The 12,161-nt window shown below is 32.3% G+C and overlaps 1 protein-coding gene across 1 annotated transcript; it reads right to left on the reverse strand.

The window, feature by feature from the left end:
* Positions 1–2,455: 2,455 nt before the first annotated feature.
* LOC134250393 (heat shock 70 kDa protein 12A-like) lies at positions 2,456–9,107 on the reverse strand. The gene is made up of 4 exons (XM_062732744.1): positions 8,722–9,107; positions 7,365–7,622; positions 4,619–4,736; positions 2,456–3,605 (listed from the first exon to the last, which is right to left on the reverse strand). Exons 1-4 carry the CDS (start codon positions 9,088–9,090, stop codon positions 2,551–2,553), a joined length of 1,800 nt encoding a protein of 599 aa, XP_062588728.1. The 5' UTR covers positions 9,091–9,107; the 3' UTR covers positions 2,456–2,550.
* Positions 9,108–12,161: the final 3,054 nt, after the last annotated feature.

Below are 12,161 nucleotides of genomic sequence, written 5' to 3' on the forward strand. Positions count from 1 at the left end.
GAAAATAATAAAATCAAGATATAAATGAACTTCAGCATGGATTTATGATATCTCTGAAACATGCAGATTTAAAATAGGCGCTTGTTTTTAAACAATACACTAGTTTTTCAGTAGAAAACTAGTGCTAATTTATACAGTACGCTTGTTTTCCTTTTGGTGCCATATTCCCTGTAAGCTTCATTAAATAAGACAACCTCTATGCATTGAGATTTTAACAACATAAACAAAGAAGTGTCACAAAAATCATTTAAACTTTAGCATTGCACACGTGCACATGTGTAATGCATTTGTTCTCATGACCATATCGTCTTGTCTACACAATCTATATTTTTAACATACTGAATATTAAAGCATTTAATCCAAAATTATAAAAAAAAAAAATACGCTCATTCAAGTGTACATGTTTGATTTTACATCGATTTCACGTGCACGCACGTGCATACATGAGCATGGTGACCATACCTGCGTTTACAAAAATCCATTACATCTATAATTTTCAAAGCCCACCCCGGTTAACTTTAAAAATAAGGGAATAGCTGTTTAAAGTTTCAAGGCAATCAGATTGCAGCACATATCAATTTTCATGAAATTGCTTTATTTCATAAAAAAGGATATCATAATGCATGGCTATGTTCAAAATTTCAAAGGATTTCGGTCAAAAAACAAGAAAGATATTGAGACTATAATAATTGCAGCCAATCTGTGTTATTATTATGGTATAACGTATTTTTTTTAAATTTACTGAAAATTTCGGTAAAATTGATAGGTACGCGAACTACTGTGGTCAAGGTTTAAACAAAATAATTATTTTTAAAAATTTTATGCCAAAACGTATACGCTCCGATAAGCAAGTGCGCGCAAAATGATTTGCTTCCGCGTGTACATAACATGTCTTAACCCTAAAAAGGTTTTATAGACAAACTGTTTACAAGATCAGGACAAAAAAGTTTCAGGAAGAAGAAGAAGAAAAATAATAATAATAATTTCAGAAAGGGTTATAAAATTCTCCCCAACTTGATTTGCTTATATTTTTTAGTTGTTCATATATTTTGTTTTAGTAAGGCTCTTGTAATCTGTTTTTCAAGGTTGTGTGAGATATATCCAAAGAAGTGATAGTTATTTTTTGTAAATGAAGACAGTTTTTCTTGCCAATATACTTTTTAAGCCTTATTTACAGATTTTTGATTTTTTAGTCTACATTGCCGCCATATTTATTTACATCGACGTTTCTAAGCGCAATGCAAGTAATTGACCAATGAGCGATGCGTTTACAAAATGTCTGAATGTTAAAAATAAATTCAGAGCCCATGGTTAACGTTAATAATCCGGAAAACATCAAGTGATCAACAAAATAATTATTTTAAAGAAGTTTGTGCTTGTGAATAATCGAAGTGAAGGACGGATTTGCTTCTTCGTGTTCATTTTCTTCTTCACCCTATATATTAGCTGCAATAATGTAACCCTCTCCGTTTTTTTTTTACTGATCTGATATTTTCTGGAAAAAATGGAGAGGGCTATTGCAGCTACCTATAGATATATACTAGTACCTTTATTATCTGCTGCACATGCGCTTGTTTCTGTATAGCCGCAGAAATGTAGCATTATGATTTTATATTCAGTCTTTGAATAGTCAAAGATTAAATATAAAACTATAACGCTACAGTTCTGCAGCTAAATAATAACACAAGGGATATAAAAAGCTACCTTTTCTGAATTTGTTATTTGTTATTAACTTTTCAGTTGTTCATATTTTGTTTTGATAATGTTCTTTAATTTTTTTTTCAAGGTTGTGTGAGATATATTCAAAGAAGTGATATTTTAATTTGTGTAGTAATGAAGACATTTTTCTTTGCCAAGATATTCTATACAAGTTTTGTTGTCATGGTAACTAAAGATCTCTGTTAAAATACTTTCAAAATGCCACTCTTTCTTCAGGTTTTATAATTAGCCTGATTTTAATATAACTTGGCAATCAGATAGACTTCGCTGAGATACATTTATCATTTTTTTCTCGAACTAATGATTTATGATGTTGCCATGGTTACCAAAATCGAAATTGTTTTAAAAACATTTGTAAAAGGCTACCTCCTCCCACAATTTAATTTTGTTTGCAATAAATTTTGCTACAAAAAATAAACTAAGGGTCATTTTTCTATCCGTTGCTGTTGCCAAATTTTAAATTAGTGGCGTTTTTTTCTTTTCAAGCGGATATGTTAAAAAAAACCAGAAGAGCTACAGTCTCGTCAGAGACTTCTACATGTAGTTTATTGTATGACAAAATATTGAAAGGAGCACTTTTAAATTCTGAATATTGACTCTGAAATAAAATACACAAAGACAATCATACAAGATATAAAAAAAATTAAAATATAATATTTCATTATTTTTTAAAAATATTATATAATATTTAATACCGGTAAGATATATTAACAAAAAAATAATTATGTAAATAAAATATTTTATATGTATTTGGAGAATGTATAAACAAAACAACTGAGAAATGTTTAAATGTTAAAATTATACACGCACAGTAAAATAACCGAGCTAGATTCATTTCTTCAGGCATTCAAACTTTGCTCTCTGGGTATGCATCGTGTCTTTGTCTTGTGCAACGACATAAATCTCGGTGGATCCAAATTCAAAGGAAACGTCGACTTCCCGTTTTTTGTCCTTGGCCAAACTTTCAAACTCTACAACCACTGTACCCAACATACGACATCCAGAGTCATTACAAAAGAAAACCCGACTGTCAGATTCATAGATTTCTATGTTTGCATGGGGGCTATTTTCAGAAGCAGTAGTAAACGTCTTTTGAATGCGAGTGAGAGGGGCGTTTTTCTCGATCATGCATTTAAATACATCAGTACAGACATCCATATCATCAATATTCATCAAGTTACTTCCAGGGTGTTTTCCTCTTTCAAATGGAACGTTGGTCGCGATACCGTAATACCTTGGACTTAGTCTTTGTGAAATGCTTTTGGGACTGTGACCAAATATGACAGCGCCTTGTAAGACAGCTAGGTTGGGCTCTGGTGGAATAGTAACTAATTTGTTTGGGAAGGAATCTCTGATTTTCTGTTGAAGTAAAGGACATTCCGAGAAACCCCCGACTAGTAAGATGGTGTCGATATCTGATACTGTAGGGTTCAGAAAAAGTCGTTCTAAGTGATTAACCACTGCGTTGATCGGTGCATCAAACACAAGCTCCCTCAAGTACCGGGGTTCAAATCGAAGCTTGTTTTCCTTAAAAACTTTTACTTGTTGCTGCAATTTAAGATCAGCAAATCTATTTTTGACTGAATTACCCGATTGTGATTTATATATTTGGCAAAGGTTTCCCAGATTTGAGAACGTAACTTTGTCTTCTTCATCTCGCCCGATGCCTCGCTTTTTGGATTCAAAACTTCTCTCCAATTCTAACCAATCGGAGGCACGATTACGTTTAAATTGTTTTATCACATCAGCCCCGAACCATTGATCTAAGGCATCGAAGAACATTTTGTCGACATTGGTTCCACCAATAGCGTCGCCAGTGGCGCAGTGGAGTTCCTTCAGAGACCCATCTTGGGCCACTTCATGCGCCGTTACATCAACTGTCCCACCTACAAACAAACAATGTAAGAAGTAAAATTTAGAATTTAAAAAGTGACTGGTGCCAATGGTTTTTAAGCAGGCAATTACAGCCTTGTGAAGGTTCGAATCAAGAGAAATTAAAAGAATTCTATTGGTCTCAATACAAACAACTTCATCGATGTTGAATTTTTTCTTGGTCACGTCATAAGTCTTGAATAAAAAAAAAAATATAGACTTCTAATGGTCTCAGAACAAGCAACTGCATTTTTATTGAAATATTTCTAGATCGGAAGCCATAAATAAAAAGAAGCAAACAGAATTCAAATACTTTCGAAGCAATCTTACCCAAAGAACTTTATTCGGTAATAACCAATATTTGTCCCCTAAAATCAAACTTTGACGGAGAAATATTTAATAATGTTCTTAAACAGGGGATATATATATGCTGACTTCAAAACACTGAATATTTTCATTAGCAATGACGTCATATGTTAGAAATGACGTCACGAAAATGACGTAAATTTAAAATTTCCATGATTTATACAGAAAAATGTATATTTTACGTCGATATTTTGAGTAAAAGCTCAATATTTTGATATTATGTGTAGAATGATAATATCAATGAAATATGTAAATATTGTTCCTGAGCAAACTTGCGCTTTGTCCATTTTGTCTTCTTTCTAAAAAAAAATGATATAAAATCGAACTATAGTTTGTGAAGTCATAAAAACAAAAATTGTCAATAAACTACTTTGAAACTATAATATGATCTGTTAATCTATATTTCTCATATAATTTATAAAATTTAGCACATTTCAAGAATTTTTCAAATTTGACTTTTGTGGGGGCAAAGATATGCAATATATCGCATATAGTATCTTTGGAACATCCCCTGGTTAGATTTGGAAAGTATACTAGGGCCTATATGTTTATGGTAAATAAAGTACCAGGTTATATATTTATATATTTACATTTCAAAGAGTTATCACAGAGAAAAAAAAAACTAGAAATGGAAATATATTCCTATCAATAAGATGTTTACCCCCGCAGTCGACCACCATATATTTCTTTCCTGGCTGATATGCCCTGACTTCCGTCTCGTCATTTTCCTTGCTCAGTGCAATCTGCTTACAAAATATTGCCGCCGCTTCTGGTTCTAACTAGACAGCTGGTCCCCTTATATTTCCATTTCATTGTGAAATAAAATTGTAACATAGAAATTTTAGATTTAAAAATGTAGACTAATCGAAAATTTGATTTACACTAGGACTCCCTGACAATTTCTGATTGTCTGTCAGTTTGTCCGAAAAAAAAAACCTTTCAATCTGCACATAACTTGGTTAAATTGGAGCTATGGCTTTCATATATCACATGTGCATCACTTGTGATACATATTCCTCCTTAGCGCCTGACCTATATATCTGCCTAATTTACATTATCTTAGACCTCTTTTGCAAAAATTTACCAAACTCTAACTTATCAAGAGTTATCACTTTTAGAAAAAATTAGATATTTGGAAATATTGATTTATTTCTCCGTCAATGTACTGATTTTTTTGATAGGCGCGGTTAAATAAAAATCACGTGCAGGGCGGGACAAAACTTTTATACAGCTGGTGCTACGTGGATTGTGAATCCAATACCATAAGGAATTAACTGTCAGATTTTTCGATTTCAAAAGACGATGATCAGTTCTTTTGATAATTTTATGCATAAATGTGTAGCAAATTATCACGCAAGTCAATTTGTATGGCACGCCAAATTCACAAAAATGAGATAATTTTTTTCACAATGCATAATATATAAGGCACAACGAGAAAAAATAGTTTACGGACTGTAAACTATAGTTAACAACGTTAATCTATATTTTACATCTGACTATAGTTAACGCCAATTTTTCATTAAATGATGTGAAAATTACTCTAACACCAAAAATATCATTTGGTTTGCCGTTTTTTGATAGGGAATACATTGTTTGTAAACTATAGTTTACAAACCGTTGAAACAAAATAATTTTTATATATCTGCAAGATTTGTGAAACTATGATTCAACAACTGCCATTTTCGATTTTTGTTTACAAACGTGCACATTTTTATCAACAAAAAATTGTTAAAAATTATTACAGACGAAATGCAAATTGTGTACATTGAATAACTATAGTTAAAACCGTTAAATATAGTTTTACAGTGGATATACTTAACAAATCGTTAACTATAGTTTACGGTTTGTAAACTATAGTTTACAGTCGATAAACCTAGTTTATCAATTTTGAAAATAGGTTTATCTCATTTTTGTGAATTTGGCGTGCCATACAATTGATTGATCATATCATGAAATCGAAAAATAAGACATTTATTCCTTGAATTAATAACTTTATGCAGGATAAAATTGTTTTCCTAGATATGCTGTTTCTTAAAAGTAATGATTTATTTAGTTTTGTCTTAGAAAATAAAGTTTCTGTATTGTTTAAATAATTGATTTTTTTACATACTGAAAGAATTAATGTAACATATAAATTTTCACTGATATTTTATGCCCCCGTAAGAAAATTTGAAAGGTATAAATGTTTGGATGTCCTTCTGTATGATTCTGACGCAGTTTTATATATATATATCTGCCCATAACGTTTATTGGTTGGAGCTATGGCTGTATATTTTCAAAATGCTGCTTTACTTGTGACAAGACCTTTTTTTGGCACCAACCTTTTTCGTGCAAATGACCTGGTTTCCTTACCTTATCCTCTTTTGCAAAAATTTAGCAAACTCTAACCTTGGTCATGAGTCTTGCTTTGAACTTTTAGTACTAGGGCTTTCATATTTCAAAAGATTTATCCTTCGATTTGAATGCCCACAATTTTTTGCAACACTTTTGAAAAACTTTTACAGTTGTGATTAAACTTTTATATTCTTTTGAAGGTATATTCCTCTAGGTATTATTAATTTTGATCATTTGACTTTGAAGTTTGACTCACTTTGAACAAAATTTAACTTCTGAGCGGTTTGTGCTTGAACTTTTATATTCCAAAGGTACATTCAAGATCCAGACAGCTCAGTATTACGTTACGCTACAACTCCATATCATTATTCGAGAGTGAATTTAAAACGGGGAGAATAGACAATGTAGGAACTGTATATTCATTCAACAAAAACTCTCTTTCTTTGGGAATTTAAAACATTTGTTATCTCTTGCCAAACTTATTTTCAGATTTAACAGGCAATAACACAGGGCGAAAATAACCCTGCATACAGTACTACAGTGAGGCATAAATCTTTCACAAAACATCATTATTATTCTTTGTTTACTGATTGAATAAAGAGTCGATACTAGTAAATTCATTAAATCTGATATTGTTTTGTCTTTTGGTACGTAGGGGATAAATTTAATAAAATCTGACATTTTCCAAACTTTTTTTTATGGACTTTGATAGAAAAAAAAACAGGCTAAAAAGCTGGCACGTAAAATATCTTATCAGCAAAAAAACCTGGAAAAGGAAATGTTTATCAATTAATGATGTAGAGGTTTTAACATTAAGCCATTTACAAATCATGTATACCATATAAACAGCTAAAAAATTATCTCTTATCAGAAAAGCTCTGCTGAGGAAATGTTTAACAGTGATGCACAAAGACGTTTTAACTATTATACATATATCTAAAATAACTTACTTCGGTTTTAAAAAATATATAATTTTTGAGGGATTAATCGCTACATTTGCGTCTGCGTAAAATTAATGTCCACTTATACGATACAGTGTACATGTGTATGCTTTTTTTTAAAAATAAATTCACCTGTTCGGCGGCTCTCCTCATAAACTGTTTGGCTTCGTTTGACCAGATGGCGGGAACAGTGAGAACCCAACGTATGTCGTCTGCCCATGACGTCTGCTTTGTAACTTTCCCGCTCTTGTCCTTGCTCTCAAGCTGCTTTACTAAAGCTTCGTCCAAGTGATCTTTCAAGAACCGTATCGCCCCGGAGAATACTTTGATGGCAGACATTTTCTTTCCATTGTGAGCAGTGAGCTGCATATCCTCTGTGATTCGTTTACCCTATTACGAATAAGAATTTGCCATGAATTATTATCGAATTATCAAGAACAGAGTAATTCTTTTATCCAAAAATTGTTTTTTCAGGTAGAAAATAAAATTGCAATTTTTATGCCCCGTAATCGAAGATTTGGAGGTATTTACTTTTTGCCGTGTTCGCCCGTCTGTCTGTTTGTTCGCAAAAGCCAGAAGGTATATATTTTTTGCCACTGTATTCCTTGTAACAAGACCCGCCTAAATTTGACTTCTTGACCTTTCTGTTTGTCACTTTTACAAAAATTTTAACCTTGCCATAACTTTAGAAAACTTTTGTGTGGGTTGGGATATGGCTTATCATATTTCATATAAATATATACCTTGCAGTGTTTGACCAACATTAAAAAAACTTTAACCACTTTCAAAATTGAAGGTAGTTTGGTGGAAAAGATCTTTCTTCGATAATAACGATTTTCTTGACCTTTGCATGTCCCCGCAAAATCGGGTATATAGTATAATAGTGTGATGTATATAGATTTGTCCTGTCCGCCTGTCTGTTTATCCGCAAAAACTTTAACCTTGCCAATAACATTTAATTGGATGCAGCTATGGCTTTCATATTTTACAGGTGCATTCCTTGTAAAATAGCCTTTCTTATGATACCACCAAATTTGATCTAGACCTTTGGCCTAAAATTTTGAAATTTTTTGGCCATAACTTTTGAACACCATATTTCAATTGTGTAAAATTTTCAAATTTTAATCTTAATTTTTTGGACGTTAAGTTGAACAGTTGGAAAAAATTCAAAATTTTAGTTTTAAAACTCATTTTTCTATATCTTCATATGGATCTCCCTGTTTTAACAGTGACATTAAGACCTTTTAAATTTATGGGCATAAATAGTTTTGACCTCTTGACCACGCTTGGAGTTTGAACCACCTTTTCATCAAACATGTACCTTAGCCATAACCTTTGAACAGCTAGTACTAGAGCTTTTACATTTCACAGGTGTGTTCCTAGTGACAAGACTTTCCTATGGATACCAACAATTTTGACCTTGACCTTGAAGATTTACTTGCATTAGAAATGGCAGTGTTTCATGATCACATGTCTTGTTAATACCTACCCTAGGTCTCCCTCCTTGAGATATAGCCTTAAACAGTGTCATTTTAAATCTACGAAAATAAAACCAATTTTGATGATTCTCATTGGGCAAATCGTCCCCGCTTTCTTCATCCTCCTCGTTTTCAGACACCAAAGAAGCATATTTTTTCTCGGCGTCGTATCCAAAGAAACGAAAACGCTCATGTTCATCAAAGAGAATGGAAGTGGGTGCCTTAAAGGTTCCGTCCCCCTCATTCTCCCATCGTGTGTTGTTGTACACTTTGAGGGGGTCTCTCGTGTAGTCGCTCAGAAAGGAGAAGGCGTATCCACTGTAAGTCGTGCCGAAGTCGATGGCGGCGACAACCATGTAAGTTTTCTCTCCATCAGCCATCGTGATGACGGTCACAGAACTTCGATTTCTCCATGTATCCACTTATGATACATAATTTCTGGCACTTTCTTTTCCCAAAGTATTTCTTGTGAGGATCTACCTATGTATATGTTAATAAACGTTTACTTTCGTTTTAAACAAGTTTTTTTTTTTTTAAATAAAATTGGGGTACATCAATATCCGTCATCGTTTTTTTTTTAACACAACTACACCGTTCATGATTTAAATGAATAAAAATTTTTAAAATCATTGACTTTTTATCTTGGTTCCTTGGGCTTTGAATGGTAAATAAACTACATTGTATCTTTTTATGCCCGTAATCGAAGATACGAAGTGTATCGTTTTTGTCCGGTCTGTGCGTCTGTTTGTCCGTAAAAACTTTCACCTTGCCCATAGCTTTTGATTGGATGGAGCTATGACTTTCATTTTTCACATATGTTTGCCTTCCTTTAGGTACCAATGTATTTGACCTGACCTCAGAGTTTGACCATTTTTGCACAAAATTTTAAATCTTTATCTTTATCCATGATCATAACTTTTAATGTGTTTGGGTTAGGGCTTTCAATCTTCACACGCTTATTTATTATGACAAGACCTTTCTAAACATATTGTTTTACCTTCTGACCTTGACCTACTTTAAAAAAAATTCAACCTTGGCCATAACTTTTGAACAATTAGAACTATGTATGGTCTTCATATTTCAAAGATGTATTCTTTGTGATAAGGCTTTTGTTTGGATACCAATAATTTTGACCTACATGTACTTCTGAAAAACTTAATCTTGGCCATATTTTTTGAATAGTTTGTGCTAGGGCTTGTATATTTCACATGTAGGTCTCAAATGACAAGACCTTCCAAATGATATAATCAATTTGACCTTTGATCCACATTAAAAAAAAATTTAGCCATAACTTTTGAATGGTTGGTGCTACATGTATGGCTTTCATACTCCACAGATGTAATTATTGTGACAAGTCCTTTTTAGGTCAACATTTTATTTTTCTTGACCTAGGAGTTTGACTCTTTCCACAGGGTGGCATCTGGATTATTTTGCTGTAAGCCTTCAGAATTTCATGAAGCCTTTCCATATCAGGTATTATCAGAATTCAGTGATAGATTTTAATCAACAGAAAAAAACACAAGTCAGTTTAACAACACCATTCATATTTATTATTATAAAAGAATGACTTAGCTTTATTAAAAAACATAGAAACTTCAGGATCAGATAATAACTTTAAACAAAATAACTTTGAAAACTTCCCATTGTACAAAACACAACATGTATGAAATTGGTCAAAAACTACACATGCACAAGAAATGTTACTGGAGTAATAGTCAAATCAATTGCAATAAATCCCTCATGTTATGTTTGGGTCACTTAACCAGTGTCTTCTATAACAATAGGTGATACATGGGAAAGTATTAGAGATGTAGAATAATAATACTGAACAAAAGCAACAGGCAATGTCGACAAATGGACAAGAAATGGGAAGGAGGGGGAAAAAAATCCTATAAATAGATTCAAAACAATAAGTAAAAAAAATAACGTAGGCCCAGGGGTCACAAACGCTCACCTTCAACCACAATAAAACACAAGAAATGTATGTGCTTCCAGAAACCCTAATCTTGAAAAAGGTTACATGTATTTGTTAGCTGGATTACTCAAGTTGATAGGAGTCAGAAAGGAGCACATTTCACGATGAAGTGTATCAGTTAAACAGTTGGCAGTTGTCATTTTGGAAGCATGTAGAAATCACAAATGTTTAAGGACTAACAACTCTCTGCTAAGGGCATTAACTCTACATTTTGAAATATCACTTTGTTTTATTTATTTCTAAACATTTCTTAGTATAAACAACAGTTTGTCTCAAATTTGGCACAGTGCAGTTCACTCAGTTTGTTTAAATTTCATTTTAATCTCCATTTTCTGTTGGTACATTGACCATGCAAACAACAATTTTAGTGAATGTGTGTTCCCTTCAACTTTATTCTGGGCAATATTAAAATAAAACATTTTAGTTAAATAAAAATTGTCCTGCATACTTCTATGAATGAAAGATTTCCTCTGCTACACACATTATGAATTGTTCTTATGCTATACATGTATTTAAATACCATCCAGTTCGTCTATATGAAAATACTGAAATTTTCAAAGAACATATATCCATCTTGACAGACAACAAACTTTCATCAGAATAGCTCACAAAAAACTTATGAGCTAAGAGTTAAATAAATTAATTGCTTTCCTACCATACATAACTACTGTAAAACTAATGTATTAGAATAAGAGTAGATATATTGTCAAAAATTTACAGACACAGTTGAAATTTTAAAATTTGATACATGAAAATCCACTGCCTTCTTTGCCCATAATAATCTAACTGAAAAAAAATGTTATTGCACAACAGAAATATCATACCCCATCACCACGTGTGTGGTTATCTATCTAAACACAGATCTACGTGACTAGTTTTCTTATATGATGGACCCACAGTCTTTTTTCATCTTTTTAGTGATGATTTTACAATGATTTTGCTGTTCTGGCAAGTCTAATTTTGGCAGCAATGATAATACCTTATACCCATATTTTTAATTAAAGTTAAATCTGATGAAAAATTGCAGCTAAGTGACTAACTGATGAAAAAACTGCCGTGTTTTAAACAAGATATAAAAAGTGTGTAAGCTTCATCATGCTCTACAGATTTCAAGGCAAAGATGAGGTTTATCTTTGTAGCTCTATTCTTTATGACATATTAAACACACACTGTATCCTTGTAATAAAGTTTCACTCACAGAATCTAATAAACTATGAAATCTACATGGAAACAACACCATACTTATGACTCGTGCAAAATTCTTTTTTTTTTTTTTATAAAATATAAAAGTATAAATATCTTTGAACTAAAAAATATAAAAATACCAGTTTCCATTATAAAATGAAAGAAAATCTATAGGAGCTGTCACGACTTGGACCACCGAGATCTGGAGTGCTCTGTTCAGTAAACAAGACTCTTACAAGTGGCCGGGAGAGACACACTTATAGATTTTCTTCTCTGATTATTAGGAGACAC

This window comes from Saccostrea cucullata, unplaced genomic scaffold (assembly GCF_032062105.1).
Source record: "Saccostrea cucullata isolate Sc308-1 unplaced genomic scaffold, CSIRO_AGI_Scuc_v1 ctg102, whole genome shotgun sequence".
Classification (NCBI taxonomy): Eukaryota; Metazoa; Mollusca; class Bivalvia; order Ostreida; family Ostreidae; genus Saccostrea; species Saccostrea cuccullata.

Coding starts and splice junctions, on each gene's coding strand:
- LOC134250393 (XM_062732744.1), bottom strand. CDS start 9,090: ATGGCTGATGGAGAGAAAACTTACATGGTTGTCGCCGCCATCGACTTC. Junction 7,623..8,721: donor CTCAAGGAGGGAGACCTAGG/GTAGGTATTAAC, acceptor TATTCGTAATAG/GGTAAACGAATCACAGAGGA. Junction 3,606..4,618: donor TATGGTGGTCGACTGCGGGG/GTAAACATCTTA, acceptor GTTTGTTTGTAG/GTGGGACAGTTGATGTAACG.